Source organism: Elgaria multicarinata, chromosome 9, assembly GCF_023053635.1.
Source record: "Elgaria multicarinata webbii isolate HBS135686 ecotype San Diego chromosome 9, rElgMul1.1.pri, whole genome shotgun sequence".
In the NCBI taxonomy this organism is placed as follows: Eukaryota; Metazoa; Chordata; class Lepidosauria; order Squamata; family Anguidae; genus Elgaria; species Elgaria multicarinata.
Window position 1 is genome coordinate 11,707,073 of NC_086179.1, and position 22,143 is coordinate 11,729,215.

The 22,143-nt window shown below is 42.5% G+C and overlaps 1 protein-coding gene across 1 annotated transcript in view; it reads right to left on the reverse strand.

Moving 5' to 3' along the window:
* USP6NL (USP6 N-terminal like) overlaps positions 1–22,143 on the reverse strand; it is a 152,293-nt gene that overhangs the window by 19,829 nt on the left and 110,321 nt on the right. The window contains exons 7-13 of the mRNA XM_063134744.1: positions 19,360–19,467; positions 14,643–14,752; positions 12,984–13,032; positions 10,035–10,155; positions 8,187–8,281; positions 3,027–3,092; positions 2,815–2,914 (exon numbers count right to left, since the gene is read on the reverse strand). Of these exons, the coding sequence (XP_062990814.1) occupies positions 2,815–2,914; positions 3,027–3,092; positions 8,187–8,281; positions 10,035–10,155; positions 12,984–13,032; positions 14,643–14,752; positions 19,360–19,467 (649 nt within the window). The remainder of the gene's footprint in view (positions 1–2,814; positions 2,915–3,026; positions 3,093–8,186; positions 8,282–10,034; positions 10,156–12,983; positions 13,033–14,642; positions 14,753–19,359; positions 19,468–22,143) is intronic.

A 22,143-nucleotide genomic window follows, 5' to 3' on the forward strand; every position in this document is an offset into this window, starting at 1 on the left:
GGAAGGAAATAAAATATCAGAGAGTAGGGATGCAACTAAAACACAGGTATTCGATAGAAGATGGAATTTTATTTAAATTCTTAAACTCGATATAGATTTGCTAGGTAAATAAACAATGAAAGTAATTCTGGAATCCTGAGTTACTCAGGGCGGAATGAGATGTTACAAAGAGCACCTGGCTGCCACAGGCTGAGCTCCCTTTCCTTTGCACCGTACGCTCCAATAATGAACTGAGGTGGCGTGTGCCGACAGAAACGGAGCCAAATCAAGCCATTGTCAAGAGAGACGGAGGAATTAGCTTACTCAGAGGAGTCTCTCATCTGCTCGCTGCCAAGGCGGGTTAGGCTGGTAAGTACAAGGAAGAGGGTCTTCTCAGTGGTGGCCCCACAATTCGGAAATCAACTTCCATCAGGGGTTTGTCAGGCCCTTTCTTTGCAGGAAAGCTCTGAAGATCCACCTGTTTTCACTCATCTTCCCTTAAGTCTGGTCTGTCGGTGTTTTACTAGTAGGATTTGGTTTTGTTGATTTTAACTGGCAATCTCATTTATTATGGATTTTATTGAAACAGGCTTTATGGGTTTTTAAAAAATATTTAGTCTCCTATACCACCTCGAGAGGGTTCCACCCTTCAAGGTAGCCTAGAAATAATTTTAGGTTTAGATAGAGACAGCCTCAAGTGTTGGAGAAGTAGAAATATATTAAAAATACTTTTAAAAAAAACTACTTAAGGGGAAAAAGACCCAATGCAATAAGAACTGAGTGTGTTCACTAGCCACAAAGTACTGAATGTTAGATGGTAAAGAAAGACAGAAAACTGGGGAGGGGGAGAAACATAGGAGGAGGAGGACGAGGAGGATACACTGCAACGTTGAGCAGTCCACATGGAGACAGCCTCCCCTGCCCCACCGCATACAACCTGCCAGTAAGACCTGAATACTATCAGCTTCGGCTGATACGCCCTTCCTAGAGTTAGAAGACCTAAAGACGGGAGTGCACGCGCTGGTAACTTTGAGGTGCAACTTCTGTAATGCGCTCTACATGTAATGCGCTCTACCTTTGTGCCTAGTCTGGAAACTTCAACTAGTTCAAAATATGGCAGCCAGGCTGGTCACCGGTGTACCTAGGGATGACCACATTACACCACTTTTAAAGTCTCTTCACTGGCTGCCAATTAGTTTCCAGGTGAAGTATAAAGTGTTGGTTTTCACCTTTAAAGCCCTACATGGTTTGGATACCTGCGGGATCACCTTCTCCCGTGCAATCCGCGCTACACACTCAAGTCCTCTGGGAAGAATCTACTTCAGTCTGCCAAAATTAGGCTGACAAGTATTACCCAGACGACCTTCTCTTCTGCTGCTCCTAGACTGTGGAATGGCCTGCCAGAGGAGACTTGTCAACTTATCAGTCTATCAGCATTTAAGAAAGCTATTAAGACTGATCTCTTCTGGCAGGCCTATCCAGTGTAATTTTAGGATGATTTTAAAATGGTTTTAGGATGTTTTAACAACGTATATTATGTTTTAATTCAGTTTTATGTATTTTATATTTACTGTTGTTCCCCGCCTCGATCAGAATTGAAAGGTGGGTAAGAAATAATTTATTATTATTATTATTATTATTATTATTATTATTATTATTATTATAATCCGTTGTACACTTTTTAATGTTCACTGTTTTTAACTTTTGTAAACCACCCAGAGAGCTTCGGCTATGGGGCGGAATATAAATGTAATAAATATGTTGTTATTAGTAGTAGTAGTAGTAGTAGTAGTAACATCCGTGCTACCTCACCTACAGGAAAGTAGTCCAGGTGAAGGGAGTTGTGTTCAAGAGTGTAGAGGGTGTAGCACAGCACCCTGATGAACTTCTGATAGCCCCTCCATTTATGTATTGAAACCATTATTATTATTATACGTTGTATACTTTTTAATGTTCACTGTTTTTAACTTTTGTAAACCGCCTAGAGAGCTTCGGCTATGGGGCGGAATATAAATGTAATAAATATGTTGTTATTATTATTATTAGTAGTAGTAGTAGTAGTAGTAGTAGTAGTAACATCCATGCTCCCTCACCTACAGGAAAGTAGTCCAGGTGAAGGGAGTTGTGTGCAAGAGTGTAGAGGGTGTAGCACAGCACCCTGATGAACTTCTGATAGCCCATCCATTTATGTATTGAAACTATTTCCAACTTGCCTCTCCGCTTGATATGGTTTACAGAAAAGTGCAATAAAAACACATCAAACTGAAATTCCACATGCTTAAAACAATGTAATCACAGCAATAACCCTCCCCAGGCCCAGATTCCAAAGCATCAGCAGATTCAGTCACCAAATACTTGCTTTAAAATCTGAATCTCCTAAAATCAACGAAGAGGCATGGCGAAGCATCTCTGCAGAAAGCTCGGTCTAGGGCCTTGGGGCTGCCACCAAAAAGACCCTGCTCCTTACCACTGCCAATTTAATCTCCTTAAAAAATGGTACTTTGAGCAAGCCCCTCCCGGCCAGTTGCAACATTCCTGTTGGTTAGGAAGAACAGAGAGCCACCAAAGTGGTTTTTGTGTTCTCAGAATATAGCTGAATTTATTTGTAACAGTTTCCAATCAGAAGAGGCTGCTTAACAGAGATCTTATTGTGGGTTTCGAGAAATAAACATCCCCAGAGCCTGGCCCTTTTAGCAAGGGAAGAACAAAACTAGAAGCGCAGGGGAAGCATCAATGCTTTCTGCGTCGGCATTACTTTTTAAAAAATGCTTACACCAAGGTGACTGACCACTTCATATGGCAGGTTAGGGTTTAATGCCAGGACAGAGCTCTTACTTCTGTGCAGTTTCAAAATGGTATAAGACATTGCAGTGAGAACCCGTTCTCCTTCAAGTATGTAGATATCCCAGATCCTGAGGGTTAACCTAAAGGGAGTCTGCAAAGAGAGAACCATTTGGATGTGTCAGAAAACCAAAACTCAGTTTGCCACAAAAGGTGGCAAATAGGGATGGGGGTGGGTGGGGGATCAAACAGCCAAGGACACTCACACGGTCAAGGAAACACTGGAAAAACCACTTCATGGTGTAAAAGGTAGTGTTGACCTCCTGGGAGTCCTGCCAAGAAGAAACAGTTTAGGAACCTCAGGTAAGAACACGGCATCATGCAATTTAGCACCCAACAGATTACAAATCCAAAATTAAATGGCAAGGTGTTTTCAGTCTGAATCCTGACTGAGGCAGTAAGCCTATATACACTACTAGTTGCTGGGGAACGTGGGGTGGGAGGGTGTCGTTGCACCTGTGTCCTGCTTCGTGGGTCCTTGGTTGACAGTTGGTTGGCCACAGAGTATGAACAGAGGGCTGGACTAGGTGGACCCTTGGTCTGAACCAGCAGGGCTCTTCTGATGTTCTTATGATCTCATAGGCATTCTGCCTTCCCTCTCTCCAGGGAGGCAGCACTAGTTTTAGGCTGGATAACAGGATGACCTGTGCTGGAAACTAGACAGGAGAATGTGTCCCTGTTGGTTCTGCTGGACCTTTCGGTGGCATTCGATATCATCGACTCATTCTGGGACATCGGCTGGTATGGGACTTGGTGGCACCATCATATAGTAGTTCCAGTCCTATCTGCCTGGACAGTCTCAGAAGGTGCTGCTGAGAGATTATTGTTCATCCCTTTTCTCCCTTGGGGCTCTATTTTATCCCCAGCGCTCTTTAGTATCTTTATTAGAGGTGAGCAACTAGTGGCCCTCCAGATTTCTTGGCCTACAATTCCCATCACCCCTTACTATTGGCGATGTTGGCTAGGGCTGATAGGAGTTGTAGGCCAAAACATCTGGAGGGCCATGAGTTGCCCACCCCTGATCTACATGAAGCCAATGAGAGAGGCCATCTGGGTTCTGGGGCCTCATCAACATGTAGAGTACCCCACTCTATTCCTTACACATGCAAACGCTCTCTCCTTTTCAATTCATGCCAAGGACGCTGTGGAAGTTGTGAACCACTGCCTGGATGCAGTGATGGATTAGATGTGGGCTCGCAAGTTGAAGCTAAACCCAGACATGATGGGGGTACTGTTGGCCAGTAGATGAGCTAATCAGGAATTGGGAATACAAGCTGCTTTGGATGGGGTTGCATTTCCTCTGAAGGATCAGATTTGCCTACATCCAGCTTTGCTCCTGGATGCTCAGGTAGCTGCTATGGTCAGAAGAGCCTCTGCTCACTTCCAGCTGATGTGTCAGCTCCATCTCTCTCTGGAATGGCAAATCTGCCCATAGTGATACATAATTTGGTGGCCTCCTGGTTAGATTACTGCAACATGCTCTAGGTGGGGCTGTTCTTGAAAAGTGTTCAGAAACTGCAGCTGGTGCAGAATATGACAGCCAGAATGCTCTCTTGTTTACCCTTGTCAGACCACATTACACCAGCCGTATGTCAACTGCTCTGGCTTCAGATCTGTTTCTGAGCCCATAATACCTTCTATTATGCCAGAATACCTCACAGACCACCTCCTCCCATATAAACCTGCTCATGGACTGAGATCATCCTCTGAAGCACTGTTTTATGTTCCATCAACAAAAGATGCTCAGTTGGAGGGAATGTGAGGCAGGGCCTTTTCGATGGCTGCCTTCTAGTTATGGAATTCCATCCCAAGGGAAGAGAGACTAGCCTCATCCCTGCTGCCATTTAGGCAGCAGTGAAAACATTTTTATTCAACTTGCCTTTTAATACTGAAGGCTTTCACTCCGCTCCTTTGATTTTAAGGCTTTTTAAATTTATTTTTTGGTTATTTGTTATCACTTTGTTTTGTAACCTACTTTGAGGGGCCCTGGTTAGAGCCAAAAACCACTATAAAATGCTATTATAAATAAAAATAAGGGAAAGCAGCGCAATTCAATGGGATTGTTATGAAACAGAGACCCCAAAGGGTCTTAGGTCTTGTGTGTTTTTTGAAAATGCCTCTTCCTGTATGATTATGTTGGTTTGCTGGGGACAGCATGGCCAATGGTCAGGGGTGATGTGAGTTGCAATCTATAATATGTGGAGGGCATATGTGGCTCTATGCCTCTAGGACTTTGTCCAGCCCGATGCTATAACATGAAGCAATCATGTACAGCTGCATCCTGACAACAAGGGGCTCTACTGGGATTTCCTAGCCTGCAGAGGGACTTGAAAAGCTATTAAAATACTCAAATTACCACTTGCATAAACACACACAAGGTCACCAGAGGGCGTGACACAACCACAATTTGCATAATGAGCTGGCTTAGTCCCCAAGCAAAGGTGGCTCCGTACATTTAAGCATCAAATCATTCCCTTTCTGTACAGACCATAAGTGGTTTCCAAAGCCACCATCACAAATGAAACTGAAATTAGTTACCCGCATTCTCTGCTGCCTCTGGTTTTTGGGGGGGTGCTTTTTATGTTCACTTATAAAAGAAGTGAAGTGCTGCCCCTTACGCCTGGAACGCTCTTCCAGAACACTTGAGAACTACCAACTCAATCACAGCTTTTAAAACTCAGCTAAAAACTTTTCTTTTCCCTATAGCTTTTAAATATTGAGTTTGTTCTGACTCTATACTGTTAGCTTCACCCTACCTGGTGCCTGTTTACACTTCCCTGTGCCTGTTTGCATTCTCTTTCCCTCCTTATTGTTTACTACAACTTTATTAGATTGTAAGCCTATGCGGCAGGGTCTTGCTATTTACTGTGTAATCTGTACAGCACCATGTACATTGATGGTGCTATATAAATAAATAAATAATAATAATAATAATAATAATAATAATAATAATAATAATAATAATAACTTGCTCAATGTGGGGAATGTGGCCCTGGTAACAATCGCTACACTGCGGGTCCCATGTAGGAATGTAGTGGTTCTGCCCCCCTTTGTGGTATCCCTTCTCCACAGTAGGCTGCCAGCTGCCAAACATGTTATGCTTTTGGTGCCAGGCAAATTTATTCTCCTAGGCTTTTAAATGTATTTTAATATATTTTTCTCACGCTTTTTATGTTATTCCTATATTGTGCTGGTGGGTGTGGGTTTTTTTTTTTGTAAACTGCCCTGCAAGCTCCACAGAAGGTTGGTATATAAGTCTTGAGCTGCCCAGATCAGAAAAGCTACTGAATGGGAGCGGGATGTGTTTGACAGTATGTGGTCCAGGGAGACGTAGTCCTCCAAAATTAAAAGCAGCAAGCAGCAACGGCTTCAAGTCCAAACTTTGGGTGAACTCTGTTGTGAAAACTGAGATCGCAGTTTACAGCCTACGGGCAAGTCTAAAAGTGATTTCATTGTTTGGTAGCCAATTCTTTAAATAAATAAATAAAAATCCACTATTCATTCACTTACCCACCAATACCCGTTAATGATTTTTCACAGATAATGGAAGGAAATCAATAAAGTATGCATGAACGGACAGAAGCTTGCTACAAACAGAGGCGCATTTAGACCATGTGTTGTAGATACCAAAGGTTAAAGACTGCAGCCTTAAACACATTTAGTTGTAATGAAGTCCCTCTGAATTCAGCAGAACCTTCTTCCCAATAAATGTCTTCAAGTCTGCAGCCTCAGGCTACTGCTGGTCCTGTCTCTCTAACAATTTCATATCCAATCAGAGTTAATACCAACATCCCTGAAACAGAAAAGGAATGCGCTGTACTTTCTACTAGTAATACACGTTTTGTTTCACAACCTTCCAATACAACGGGTAGAATGAGAGGCCGAAATCTTGCAGGCAGTTGGGAAGATTGTTGTAGATTGCAAGCTGAATATGAGCCAACAGTGCGATATGGCTGCAAGAAAGGCAAATGCTATTTTGGGCTGCATTAATAGAAGTATAGCTTCCAAATCACGTGAGGTACTGGTTCCTCTCTAGTCGGCCCTGGTTAGGCCTCATCTAGAGTATTGCGTCCAGTTCTGGGCTCCACAATTCAAGAAGGACGCAGACAAGCTGCAGCGTGTTCAGAGGAGGGCAACCAGGATGATCAGGGGTCTGGAAACAAAGCCCTATGAAGAGAGACTGAAAGAACTGGGCATGTTTAGCCTGGAGAAAAGAAGATTGAGGGGAGACATGAAAGCACTCTTCAAATACTTAAAAGGTTGTCACACAGAGGAGGGCCAGGATCTCTTCTCGATCCTCCCAGAGTTCAGGACACGGAATAACGGGCTCTAGTTAAAGGAAGCCAGATTGCAGCTGGACATCAGGAAAAACTTCCTGTTAGAGCAGTGCGACAATGGAATCAGTTACCTAGGGAGGTTGTGGGCTCTCCCACATTAGAGGCCTTCAAGAGGCAGCTGGACAAGCATCTGTCGGGGATGCTTTAGGGTGGATTCCTGCATTGAGCAGGGGGTTGGACTCGATAGCCTTGTAGGCCCCTTCCAACTCTGCTATTCTATGATTCTATGATTCTAAGATGTTTTCCTAGTTGAAATCGATAGTACTTTTGTGCATGAACGTGCACTGAACTGGAGACCATAATGTATAGGATGCATTCAGTTTCTTTCAAGTGCAAAGCTATTAATTTGACTTTGTTTGTCATCGTAGCTCCTCCTTCCCTCTTTCCCTACATTCAAGGAATCCTGGGAACTGCCCACCACAGCTTCAAAACGATGACCAGCACAGTGGGCTGTGCTTGATCTTGGAAACCGGCCTTATGTGTCACAATCTTTGCATGCAGGTGGCACCAGGTTCAGCCTCTGTTGAATTGATTGTATTTCAGTTGATCAATCTTTATTTGCTTAAAACCAAAGGTCATTGCAAAACAGGAGAGAGAATGAAACAAACAAAACAAAATTCACAAGAATGGGCTGGCATGAACCCACATCTTTCCCAGAAATATTCCTGTTTAGTCGCTACTGGTCAGATTACGCTAAGCACTGACAAGATGTCTTCGGCCTCTTCATTGCCCCTCGTGAACAGAGACGGCCCCACCTGGAATTTCAGGGTGAATTGACAGGGAAACACCTTTCTGCTTGGTAGCAGGGCTAGGAAACACTATTCTGCCTGTGATCTTCCAGAGCCATTGCCCATCAGATTAGACAGAGGACTGGGCTAGATGGGACAATTTTCTGGCTTGGAATAAAGCAACTTCATACATTCCCCAGATATCAATATAAGTAGATTAAAGAAGAATTAAATATCGTGTTCGACCTTTTCCCCCCCAAGAATAATTATCAACTTCAACTTCATGATGGCATTTACTTACAAAATGCTGCTTAAGCTTAGACAAAAATTTCTTCATTATTTTGTCATGATGTTCTTGAAACCTCAACAGCTTGGGAAAACCAGGAATAAAAAAACCTAAAGGGCAGGAGAATAAAAATAAAATGAAATACCAACTAATTCCCACAAAATATGTTCACAGCTTTAGGAATGGCCTAGCTTTCAGATGAATCAATTCCCCCAACTGGTAAGAAAAGTACTTAAATATTAAGCAAAATGAAATGTTTTATGGCACCTTCAAGATTAACAAATTTATTGTGGCATAAATCTACATGCCTTAGAGACCCTTTCATCAGACGCATGAAAGCTGGTAGGACATACAGATAAGGTTACAGACTTTGCACAAGTGCTATTTAGATATAATGCCAAACCATGGTTTGCAATTATGAGCAGACACAAGTTGCAGACTTAGCACTTTCTCCTCCCTCTCCCCACCGATTAGAAAATTCTGGACGCAAATTAGCAGCAAACCATAATTTGATGTTTTAGCTCAATATGGTAAAGCATATGGCTTGCAAGCAGAAGTTTCTAATCTCTGCACACAAGAGGAGGAGGAGCCTGTGCTTGTTCTAGGAATGCCGAACCATGGTTTGACATGACATCTAAACAGGCCCACAGTGTTTCCAAAAGGCAAAGAATGGATTCTAATTCAGGCTAATCCATCCAATCACTGGTCTTATAGTAGTCTCATGAAATGGCTATACACTGCAGTCAGTTCCCTTCCTACAGGCAACTGGTCATGTGCTCTTTGCACACCATCACAAATGACTCCCTAAATGCCACTTTAATAGGCCTAGTATCCCATATGTTGCAGGATTTAAAAGTAAAATTCTTAATATAGTTTAAAAACTTTTCTGGATTGTTTGGATCGCGTTAATAGCGGATGGGGCTACACTCCCCCTGAAGACACAGGTCCACAGCTTGGGTGTACTTCTGGGTTCAGCCTTGAGCCTGGATGCCCAGGTTTCGGCGGTGGCCAGGAGTGCATTTGCACAGTTAAAGCTAGTGCGCCAGCTGCGCCCGTTCCTAGAGGTGTCAGACCTGGCCATGGTGACACATGCCTTAGTTACATCCCGATTGGATTACTGTAACGCGCTCTACGTGGGGCTGCCTTTGAAGAGTGTTCGGAAACTCCAGCTGGTTCAAAGAGCTGCAGCCAGATTGTTGACCGGGGTTGGTTGCAGGGAGCATACAACTCCCCTGTTAAAACAGCTCCACTGGCTTCCAGTCTGTTTCCGGGCGCAATTCAAAGTGCTGGTTATGACCTATAAAGCCCTATATGGCTCAGGTCCAGGTTATTTGAAAGAACGTATTCTCCCTTATGAGCCTGCCCGTGCTTTGAGACCTTCTGGAGAAGCCCTTCTTTCAGTCCCACCATCTTCACAGGCGCGCTTGGTGGGAACATGGGAGAGGGCCTTCTCGGTGGCTGCTCCAGTGCTCTGGAACTCTCTTCCCAGGGAAGCTAGGCTGGCTCCTTCCTTGATGAGCTTTCGGAAGCAGGCTAAAACTGTTTTGTTCCAGCAGGCCTTTGGAGAATAATCGGGCCCTCCATCTATGTTAAGGTCTTATAATTTTGTTGTGTATTTTAAACGTTTATGTTTCCCCCCCCCCCCCAATGTATGTTTTAAACTTTGTAAGGCCGCCTTGAGGTCTAGCATTGGGCAAAAGGCGGGATACAAATAAATATTATAATAATAATAATAATAATAATAATAATAATAATGATGATGATGGCAAGGGCTGTTATGAATCCAGTTCCGGCCTCAAAAGTGTCGACATTCAAACTGGGTCCGAGTAAACGATTTTGCAACAATTCCTGAAAGTGGCATACCATGCATAGCATGCTTGGGTCCCGAGAGCAGTTTCACCAGGGCCCAGAAGGCATCTTCTTCATTCATATACATGAGGAGTAAAGCTGTGATGTGGCTCATTCCCTGACAGTATCCCACTTCCTTTAAAAAAGACCAAAAAAAAAAAAAAAAGACCAACAAAGAAAATGTTAGGAGTTTTCAAAACAAAACACAAAACAACAACCAGCCCAGCTTCCCCCACACAAATAAAATGATTACACCAACTCCTCTGGCATGAACAGACAGCTGTTCGGGTCAATTCAGATGTGGCCTGAGAAATAGCATCCCTGTGGATCGCTTCTTTGGCTGGCTGGCAGGTAGGCAGCAGGAGAGAAATGAAATGAAACACTTGGATGTCACAAGCAGCGCTACTGCTGCAGGAACAGCTACTGCACCTTAAGCATTTGCCCTGAAAGGTTGGAAAGTGTCTAAACAACTGACGGGTCAAACTGGGAGATGGTTCTTCATTCAGTTTTCTGTACCTTCCACTTCTATAGGTTTATTTCAGCTAGCCCCTGGCCTTTGGAACACTTCAGCAGGATCTACACTACTGCTTTATCATGGGCATTATTATTATTTGTAGTAGTAGTAGTAGTAGTAGTCCTTTTTCTTCTGCTGCCCCTTACGCCTGGAACGCTCTTCCAGAACACTTGAGAACTACAAACTCAATCACAGCTTTCAAAACTCAGCTAAAAACCTTTCTGTTCCCTATAGCTTTTAAATATTGAGTTTGTTCTGACTCTATACTGTTTAGCTTCACCCTACCCAGTGCCTGTTTACACTTCCCTGTGCCTGTTTGCATTCTCTTTCCCTCCTTATTGTTTACTACAACTTTATTAGATTGTAAGCCTATGCGGCAGGGTCTTGCTATTTACTGTGTAATCTGTACAGCACCATGTACATTGATGGTGCTATGTAAATAAATAATAATAATAATAATAGTAGTAGTATCCTGCTTTTTGCCCAATACTGGGCCTCAAGGCGTCCTTAGAAAATTTAAAGCATATACATTTTAAAACCTATGAAAATAAATCTACAAAAGTTAAAAACATTTTCCAATATTAAAAAATTTAAACATTTAAAATACATGACAATTTTAAAAGTTCACAGCACAGACGGAGGTCCAGGGTAATCGCCAAAGGCCTGCTGGAACAAAAAAGATTTTGCCTGCCTCTAATAGCCCAGCAACGAGGGAGCCTGTCTAGCTTCCCTGACAACTGTTGGGTGCCATGACACATTCCATATACTGTTTGCAAACCAGTTTCAAAGTGTTATATCCTGCTTTTGTGTAGATTTGGGCTTTTTTTTTTCTTGCTGTACCACTTCAGTCTGCAAGTGAAGACTCTCTTGACAAGAATAAAACTACAAATAAAAAAACATCAAGTTTATATGCTTTGAAAATAAAAATAAAGGTATTATATTTATGTTTGTTCTTGTCTGGCCTCTCATAGGAAGAACACCCCACCACCACCTTTTACCCCATTAGAGAATAAAGGGTCAGGGAATGCAGCAGATCTCTATTTTTATAAACTGGAGATACACAACTGTGCATCAGCAAAGTAAAGGATAAAAGGTCCTGTGCAGTTTCGTGTGTGTGTGGTGGGGGTGGGGGTGGGGGGGTGGATTGAGGAGGGATTTTTTTAAAAAAAAAATCCTAAAAATTAAGGAATAAAGGGATCTGCTTTAAATTTAGCATGGCTAAAGCCTTACTTAAAAGCTACCAGGGTGCCAAGTTTCATCTCTTTATCTTTAAAAGTGACGAAGATGTATGAATTTTATGTTAATTCCCATTGTGAAAACAGAGTGGTTTTCTGACGAGTAATCCAGCGGTGTGAAGAGACAGACTGCCTCCGAAAATCAGAGCAGGGAACCTGCTCAACGGAGCTCTGCCCTGAATTTCATGGCACAGAAGTCCCGTTCTGCACACCCCTACTATTAACAACTTTTGTCCCAGTACCTCCACCTTTTTTCCATGATCACTTTCCTTATAATACTTTGTTAATGCTTGTTGCTCTTAATAAATTATTTTATTTTACTATTTTATTTTTCATTTCCCCCCCTTAAAGTTTCTGGTCCTCATGATTTCAGACAGAAATTTGCAAAATAAAACAAAACGTTTTGGCACAATCTGTGGAAAAATCATAAACATGACTGGGTTCAGACAACACGATAAACAATGGTGGTTTAAATAGTAGATGGTTGGTTATTTAACTCACCATGGGTTATCGTGTTGTGTGGAGGGAGTTTTTTAACCAACAGTTGGTTATTTGGCTGAAATAACAAATGCAAATAACCAATGGTGAGCAGAGTTAGCTATTTGAACCACCATTTGTTATTGTGTTGAGTGGAGGTCGCTGTTGGTTATATCCACTGTTGGTTATTTCATCAGTTACAGAGTCACAAGGCAAGAGCTGCCAAAGCAGTGGCTGCCGCTCTAGTCCAGCTGGCAGGATAGATTTTCGGCAGCAATGGGTGATGGGATACTAGTGGGAGGACTGAGGGGTGGAGAGGAGGGGGGATGAGTAAGTCAACTCAGCATGGACTTAACAGTCAATTCAACCCTGTGCCTAATCCACACCACGCTTGTTTATTATCATGTTGTGGGGGAGTACCTCCCTCAATAAACAACTGTCGAGTTTATTATTAACCCACCGTTGAATATCGTGTTGTCTGAACGCTGCAATTGTATCTTCACTTTCTCTGCAGTACTGAAAAGACCTCAGCTGTAATTTAACACGGAATTAGGCCTGTTTCACCCCACTGTTTCCATTTTGCACTCTAGAATTCCTACTTCCATGTCTATAGCAAATTTCAAGGGTAAGCTGTCTAACTGACCATATATCAATCTCTCTCTATATCTCTCTCTACACACACACACCCCAACAGCATATACACATTTCTATACACACCCACACCAACAGTAGACTTACCGTATTGTATACAGAATATGCAGCTAAGACATGGAATAAAGATTGTTGCCTAAAGAGAAAAGACAGAAAATAAAATTATTAACATTTAAAACTGTTTTTTGTCGATACCAATGAAATGGCTACGAAATCCTGACGAAGTTTCGTCTGCTTCAGTGCATCAAAGGCATAACAATCAGATGCTTAGGCTTAGTTGCAGGCTTAGTTCCAGGACCGAACCATGACTAGGCATTAAGTCTGAATCATCTAAAACAGGGAAAATATGTTCAGGATTAACAGAGGTTCTTCAGAAACATCTAAGGGTATGCTCAATGGGATTTCGGACCGTTTCGTTTGAACATCAACTTCCAATACTGTTATCACCACCTGTTTTGAGAATTGCCCTCAATTTAGACTGTGATTTGGGGACTTGCCCCAGTTTCATATGCAATGTGATTAGGAGAGGGGTGTGTGCTGCTGTTTAAGAAAAGCCAACAGCTACCTTGAGCACATGGAAGTAGCTCCCAGGTCTTTGGTTGCCAGCTATTATTATTATTATTTATTTATATAGCACCATCAATGTACATGGTGCTGTACAGATTACACAGTAAATAGCAAGACCCTGCCGCATAGGCTTACAATCTACAGTGGAGTTTGGTTTATGCCTCTATGGGCCTGTTCAGAAGACCCCTTAAACCATGGCTTTAAGCATGGCAGTTAAGCCAGAAAGCCAGGCTGTGTTCAGAAGACACCTTAAAGCACGGCTTTAACCACGGTGAATAAGGCTTTTTGCTTTATTCACCATGGTTAAAGCCATGGTTTAAGATGTCTTCTTAACACAACCTGGCTTTTTGGCTTAACCACCATGCTTAAAGCCATGGTTTAAGCGGTCTTCTGAACAGGGCCTCAGTAAAACACAGGATGACTACAGTACACAGGAAAGTAAGTATGTATCTTTTATCATTAAGGAAAAAGTATGATTGACCACTGCATGTTCAAAATATGATGAAGCCAAAGGGGGACAGGTGAGAATGTTAACAATTATTTTCAACAACAACAACAACAACAACAACAGAATTTAGTTCCTTGTGGGGGAGGGCAGGAGCACAGACAGGCTTCAGAAGGGTGACAAAGGACACTTGGAAAAGCAATCCAGTCAGACGGATCAACAAGGAGGTAGTCTGAAAGCCTCCATTCAAAACTGTTTAGTGGAGTCATACAGAAGTGACATTTGGCATTTTTAATAGTGCAGAATCAATGCGTCATTAAATTTGGTGCGGCGATTTCAAAACAAAAAGGAGCATTCAGGGGCCCTGGAAACCTTAACGTTAATGCCCGAAAGACAACACTTAATATGGTATTTTCATGGACATTAAATTAAGGCTGTATTAGGTTAGAAGGTCATGGATCATGTTCTCTTACAGGAAATGGAAAGGAATTTTGTAAGGGTAAACATTTACTCCCTTTTACATTTCCCAGTTTTAAAAGCTTTAAATGTTTTCCTCCAGATGGCACATGGAGGAGGGAAGCACTCACAGCCCATCTTCATGACCGCTCCCTCAAAACCTTTTAATATTCCTACGTATCAGTGTTGGTAGGGGAGAGCTTTAAGAAGCAGAATTCTGCCATACCCTTGTATGATTTAAGTCTTTTAAAGTTCTGAATAGATTTCACTTCACTTACTTAACTCCGTATCTGTCTCTAAACATGATATGATCCCGATATGTTCGATTTACATCCAGATCAATCTGTCTGATATCTGGGGAGCTCCCTCTTCCCTGGCGTTTTAAAGTCTAGGGGGGAAAGAAAGAAAGTTTCACCAAATGTATATAGCATAACTTCAGAATTTATTATAAATTCATAAATCTTCGTGACTGTGGCATATTTTGTGACATGGTAAACACGTAACTGGGCTGTACCACTGCAGACTACAGAGGGGACACTTGTATGGTGGAGTGTTCCACTTTACAAAACAAGTTCCTTCCACGCAGAAAAAAAGATGCCAGGAAGACGGATCCAAGTCCTCTCAATGCCCGTTGCTAGGGTACGTGAGTGGGATGGTGCTATTGACCTCACGTCCTCCTGGTTGGCCATTGTGGGAACAGAAAGCCGGACAAGACAGACCTTTGGTCTGATCCACCACGGTTCTTCTACTTTGAAGAGGGAACGGAGCATCTTTGATGTCTTTTAACTTCTCATTGGGTGCTGTGGAAAGTTGGAGGTATCGCAATTTGAAAGACTTAGTTGCCACAAGTTTTTCTGCATGATGCAGAATCCACTACAAAGCAGGGCAAACTTTTTTTTGGCAGGAGTGCCTTCTAGCTGAATAAATTACTTCCAAGCAGATAGCATCTTCCAAATCAAGACCATTAACTGAATGGTCTCACCAACTGGTTAATTAAGGAGTGACTCAGGTGTGGTTAGGGGCTCAGTGAGCCACTCAAAAGGCCAAGTCCCTCAGTGTGACCAACCAAGGTCCTGCTGGTGGGCTTGGTGAGTGCAGGTTCACCTGTGCAGGCAGAAAATGTCCAGGTTTGCCTGGCCAGGCAGGTGAGAGAAGTTTCATAAGGGTGAATACCTCCATATATATCTGCATTTCCAACACTAACTATATTTCTGGTTTACTAATGCTTCAGAGTAGATTGCCCTAACAATTCCATCTTTAACTATGTGGTACATCAAGAAACCTTTAAGGGTTTTGGCTGGCAGCAACAGTCCAAACCTCTCAACCATTTTACAATTTTAAAAGAATTGCATGAGCCTCAGTTCAAAATGAAAAGACTTGGTTTTCACATGCCTTGGTAGTTTTTTTCTCTTTGTTCCTGCACACATCACTAGATGGCATTCATAACCTTTGGAGACACATCCATTTCTTTTCTTAACCAATTCATAGTTAAGAGTGCTTGCATGTAATTTAAAAAGGGCTCTTGATGGATTGTTTCAAGTTCAACAACGATGAACTGAACACAGGATTGTAGCTACAGACTGTGCCATTTCAGGGTGCAGGTGGGCAACGCCATTTTTAAATGCTTACTTTATGTAGAATCTACACCTTGAAGAAAAAGTCTTGACTAGCCTGGTGCCTGACACGTTGGGTTGTTATTTGCAGGATGGTTTTTGTTGGTGTGTTTTTCTTCTTAAACACAAGGGCAAACATTCAAAAATGTGATTCCCCCCACCTCGCAGTCTACGGAGCAACAGCCCATTCAACCACACAATTCTAACCTCATATAGAGAGCAAACAGGCATCAGACTTAAAGCTAGTAGAAGCTTGTCTGAAAGTCTTACACAGGATGTTGATAAAGGAAGCTGGAGTCTGTATCAACATACAAGATCTATTTTCTTGTTAGACTCAACAAGAGTTTCCTCAGGTTGGAAACACAGGGCCCAAAGACATGCCACAAGAGACTCGTGATGGAGTACTGGGAAGGAACCACATCTTAGTAGCAAAGTGTATCCCGCTCACCAAAAGCTGCTAATAGCTCTGCTGTGAGAAATCAAGAAGTAACAGAATCAAACTCCCCCTGTCTCTCTCCTGAAGAAGGTCCTTTATCAGGGCAACCAAGGTCAGTTCTGTCCCAAAACCAGACTGAACTCTGACTAGAATAGATCTAGATAATCAGTTTCATTTAAGAGCTCCAGTAGATGAGGTGCCACCATTCTCTCGAACACCTTACCAAGGAAGGGGGTGTTAGTTGGCATGGATCTCTAGGTTCAGGAAGGGTTTTCTTTGGAGAGGTTGTACTACAACGTCCTTCAAGGCAGTAGGGACCACAACATCACTCAATGATGTGTTCACCACTCCCCTGATCCACCCTGTCATTTTCCCATGGCTAGCTCAAAGAAGTCATGAAGGGCATGTGGTGGGTCGTACAGATACAAGTGTCTTGTCCATACCCTCAGGCTCCAAAAACTGAAACTGGTCCCACAAAACAGGATAAGACAATACAATGGACACCTCAATAGACACTGCACCAATAGCATGGTGTTGAAGTCAGCATGACGGTGGGCAATTTTGTCTTTGAAGTGTCTTGCAAACTTGTCACAGAGGGCCTCCAAGGGCTCTAATACTGGATTCACTGAAATGAGTGACAAGAACCCTCAAAGCACTCAGAAAAGCTCAGCTGGACAGCTACTTGAGGACATGATGGAGGTGGCAAAGTAAGCCTTCTTTTCCACCTTCACCACCATGAAGTAGGTGCAATTACACACTCTTGTGCATGTTCAGTCGCCTGCATGACAAGTCTTATGTCACTTATACTCCAGTCATAACATGCCTATGAGAGATACAGTTTAAGAAGTTGGGAGGTTTCATGGAAAACAACCAAATATATATGTGCCCTTGGACAGAATTTAAATTGGAAAAGTTGCTTCTCAACTTTTGAACTTTGCTTTCATCTAAAGACAATGTGCTAGTCAATCAAGTCTGTTTCGCTAGCCATTGTTCTCCGTGTGGATTGTTTGTTTCCTGTAAACTCATATATTTACTTTTCATATGAAACCTGAAAGGTGAGTCATGTACTCCAAACCAGGATATAAACGAGTGCCTGAACCATGGAAATTATTCACTGACTTCCTCCACAATGAATGCTTTCATTCAAGGCCAAGGTGTGACTGAACTGCCAGGTTTCAGTCTCTCTCTCTCTCTGTTTGCCTGCATGCGCTTTCCCTTTCAGAGCCAGTGTGGTATAGTGGCTAAAGTGTCAGACTGGGAGTCAGGAGATCCAGGTTCTAGTCCCCACTCAGCCATGGAAACCGACTGGGTGACTTTGGACCAGTCAAAGACGCTCAGCCCAACCAACCTAACTCACAGGGTTGTTGTTGTGAGGATAAAATGGAGAGGAGGAGGATTATGTATACCGCCTTGGGTTCCTTGGAGGAAAACAAGGCAGGATATAAATGCAATAATAAAAACAGAAGGAAGAACCACCAGGGCAGCGAAGGGATCGGCCACCTTGTTTTAGCACTCTTAAGGCCCCATTCAGAAGACACCTTAAACCATGGCTTTAACCATGGTGAATAAGGCTTTTTGCCTTAGTCACTGTGGTTAAAGCCGTGGTTTAAGGTGACTTCTGAATACAGCCCGGCTTTCTGGCTTAACCACTGTAGTTAAAGTCGTGGTTTAAGGTGTCTTCTGAATGGGTCCTAATAAAAGAGGAGAAAATAAACTGGGGAAGGACTGTGGAGCAGTGATGGAGCGCCCACTTTGCATGCGAAAGGACCCAGGGTCAACACATGGCAGCTCAATCAAACAGCGGGTGATGACAGAGACCATAGAAAGCTGCTGCTAGCGAAGAATAGACAATACTGTAGTAGATAAATAGTCAGATCTAGTGCTTATGTATTCACTTACATTATTAAATAATGTTGGTTGGTTTTTTACTCGCACACCACCAAGACAACTTTTGTTATTGGATGGTTGTCTCGATGGTGTGCAAGTAAAAAAAAAACAAACACACAAGCAAACCATAAAATACAAAAACACAACATGAAGATGAGATCTAAAATTAAACAATAAAACCAGCAAAAGGCAGCTTCCTATGCAATTAAAATATTAAGGGTTAGGGTGGGTGAGAGCTGGGAAATATTAAGGGTTACGGTGAGAGCTGCAGATCAGTTGGAGGGAAACAGGCAAAGATGTGGTACCCCGGCTGTAAGGACAAGAGTCTTTCAACGTGGGGTCGCAAGTCTGGGTCACAATTAAGGCCATGGCTAGACAAAAGCGTAAAAGGGCGACGATCTCGCGATTTTATGATCGCAAGATCGTCGACCTCGTTTACACGTGGCGCGCGACATCGCGGCCGCCATTTTGTTTTGTTTTTTATTAGAGAGGGAGCACACGGGCGCTCGTCTGCAAAATGGTAAGTTGTTTTTTTTAAAAAAAATCCCCACTTCCCCTACCCCACCCCACCCCCGTGCCCTGCGGTTAAACGCGAGGAGCCAGGACAAACCGCAACAGCAGGCCACTCTTTCCATGGTTTCAGAATCATCCCCAGACCGTGGAAAAAACACACACAAAAAGGGTAGAGTAATATCCCGGGGAAAGGGAGGGATCATCCCTTCCTGCTCCTGGGATCCCCTATGCATCATGAGGGTGCACAGGGACGATCCCCGGGATATCATCCCATCTAGCTATGGCCTAAGACTCTTACCAAAGGAAAGGGTCGTTTTTACACAGGCTTCTTCAAATTAAAAATATTTTTGGGGGGAGAGAAGAACAAAAGTCAAGAGATGGAGTATGAAATAAATGGTATTTAGAAAGCCAGTTACTCACTGTTAAGCTATTTTTTAAAAAGGAATTGATTTATTATATTTGCTATACTATGGAAAACTAAAGCTGCAGGTTGTCTCATTTTCAGATACTGGAACACACTGTTAAGTTCTGATCTTGGAAACTCACATTATAATAATCTTTCATTTCTTCTTTCATTTTAGGGACATCAAGCAACAAAGACCAGATTTCACCTCGCAGCTGCAATGGAATTCCTTTATAAATTCTCCTATGAAACTGTGTAAAAAAAAGAAAGAAAAAGAAGTTAGCACAAAAAAGTTTCAACCTGATGACTACTTTGCTTCTGTATACCAAGAGCTATAAATTAGAAACAAAGCAAATAGAGTTATTCGTTATCAGACAGAGAAGTATTGTTGTGAACTGCAGGTTTCAAAGAGATTTTCTGCATTTGGCTGAAGTCATTGCTTAGGTGTGTCATGGACTGAAAAAAAACGTAATTAAAAGGAGGGAGGGGCAATGTGTTAAATTGTAATAAGGAATGTAAGTTTTTAAGAAGCACAGCAGCTTTAAGGAGCATCCTATGGCAAAAGAAACAAAGGAGGTTGTGCCTGAGTGGTATGAAAGATTGGGTTAATCTTCAACCAAAACTGTGTTTTCTTGATGAAAATGTCAACCCAGTGTGCATCTGCTGTATCTCGATGGAAATGTCAACACAGTGTGCGGCCGCTGTAAAGAAGGCAAACACCATGATAGGCATTAAAAAAGGAATTGAGAATAAAACTGCCAGTATCATACTGTCTTTATACAAATCTATGGTGCAACCACACTTAGAATACTGTGTACAGTTCTGGTCACACCTAAAAAAAGATATTGTAGAGCTGGGAAAAGTGCAGAAAAGAGCAACTAAAATGATTAAGGGGCTGGAGCATCTCCCCTACGAGGGAAGGTTACAACAGCTGGGATTGTTTAGCTTGGAAAAATGGAGGCAAAGGGGAGACATGATAGAGGTGTACTTTTTTAAAAAAAAGAAAAGAGCTGGAGTGCACTCGTGCTCCAGCGAAAAAGTAAGTAAAAACAAAACAAAACAAAAAGCCCCCAAACCGCCTGGCCCGGATCCTTCCCTCTGCTAACCCCCCGCTACTCACGGGGAGGAAGGAAGAAGCCAGGATGGGCCCCCACACTGCCCGCGGTCCCCGGGGTCTTCCTGGGATTGCAGGGAAAACCAGGGAAAAAATGGCCCTAGATACTTTGGGGAAATGGAGGGATTGTCCCTGCCTGCTCCCGGGATCCCCTGTGTGTCATGTGGATACACAGGGATGATACCGGGGGTGGGGGGTGGGGTGGGGAGGCAGATATAGATACACTCAATGGCTACTAGTCCTGATGGCTAAGTGCAACCTCCTGTATCAGAGGCAATACACGTGTATACACTAGTTGCTTGAGAACATGGGTAGGAGGCTGAAATTGCACCATGCCTTGCTTGTGGGACCCTGGTCGACAGCTGGTTGGGCACTGTGTGAACAGAGTCCTGGACTAGATGGACCCTTGGTCTGATCCAACAGGGTTCTTCTTAAGTTCTCTTCTTCTTATGTGTTGTCTGAGGATTTGGTGGTGTTACTCCTGTGTGGATTCATATAAGATGATTCGCCATGCTTTCTAATAGGCATTTTTGGACACCATTTGAGCGTCAGTACAAGAAATCAGACTTTTTTAAAAAAAAATATGTATAAAGAATTTCTTTAAGTGTCAAAGGGTCAATAGGTGGTTTGGTCTGGATTTGGGGGCAAAAAGTGGGAGACGGGCGTGCTGCCACTGGGTACAACTTAGCAGGCAGGCATCGTTCTGCTTGAAACCGCATATTCCATGCTTCACCTACTCTTCATACGACTCAATTGCTATTGGTTAGCAACAAAAATTGGAAGGTCAGTCGAACTGCAGCTGCCTTCGCTTTGCCAGCATGCAAAGCATCAATAAAACTTTAAAGGTTTACACATACCCGATCCCATCCGAATTACTATATGACTACTGAAGTTATCCTTCTATGGATTAATATATATATAATACATCATTGTATGACAAGCAGTCTTATGTTTAACATGCTTCGGTCATGAATGAGTTGACTTAAGTTTTACATCTGGTTTTATTAACTAACTTTTGTTTTTATTTGATCTGATTATTTCTGGTGCTGGCCATCACAAAAACTAATAAAACTGAAGTGAATCATCATCATTATTATTATTTATTATTATTATCTCTTTCTCACTCGTGGTTTTTCTAGATGGACATGACGGGCCTTGCCAAGTCAAGCTGTCTTTTACAGATTCAGGAATTTCCTGACAATTGAGCATGTTTTGAGTATGACTGCTTTCTGGATGTTGGTGTGGATGTATTTTGGTACATCCAGTTTCTGCAGGTTTTCTGTATAGTTTTTTGATGTGATGCTGGTGAGTGATGTGACTAATGGAATAATTGTGACCTTTTCCTGTTGCCATAGTTCTTTGACTTCCATGGCCGGTGGTGTATATTTTTCTCTCTTTTCCTTTTCCACACCATTTCTGTCATTTGGTATTATTATTATTATCATTATTATTAGCATTATTAACATCTCTATACCATTCCTAGCTGAAGCTCTTTGACCATTTTGATATCTCCCAAGGCAGTTGTATAAAATGTGGTCATATAAACTACATTAGGTGGATTAAGTGAGAGAGTAGGCATCATGGTAGAACAGCCTTCTGCAACCTGGTGCCCTCCAGATGTTTTCGGACTACTACTCCCAGCCTCCCCCAGTGTTACCTTCCCACAAGTCATACTTCTTCCTACTTCACTCCCCATGTTTATCTTGTTGCCAATAGTAGCTTGAACTTGGAAGCAATTCCCACAAACGTTACTCCATTCATAATTTACATTGGACAATATCATGTACAGATATTAATCAGTTAATGCAAACAT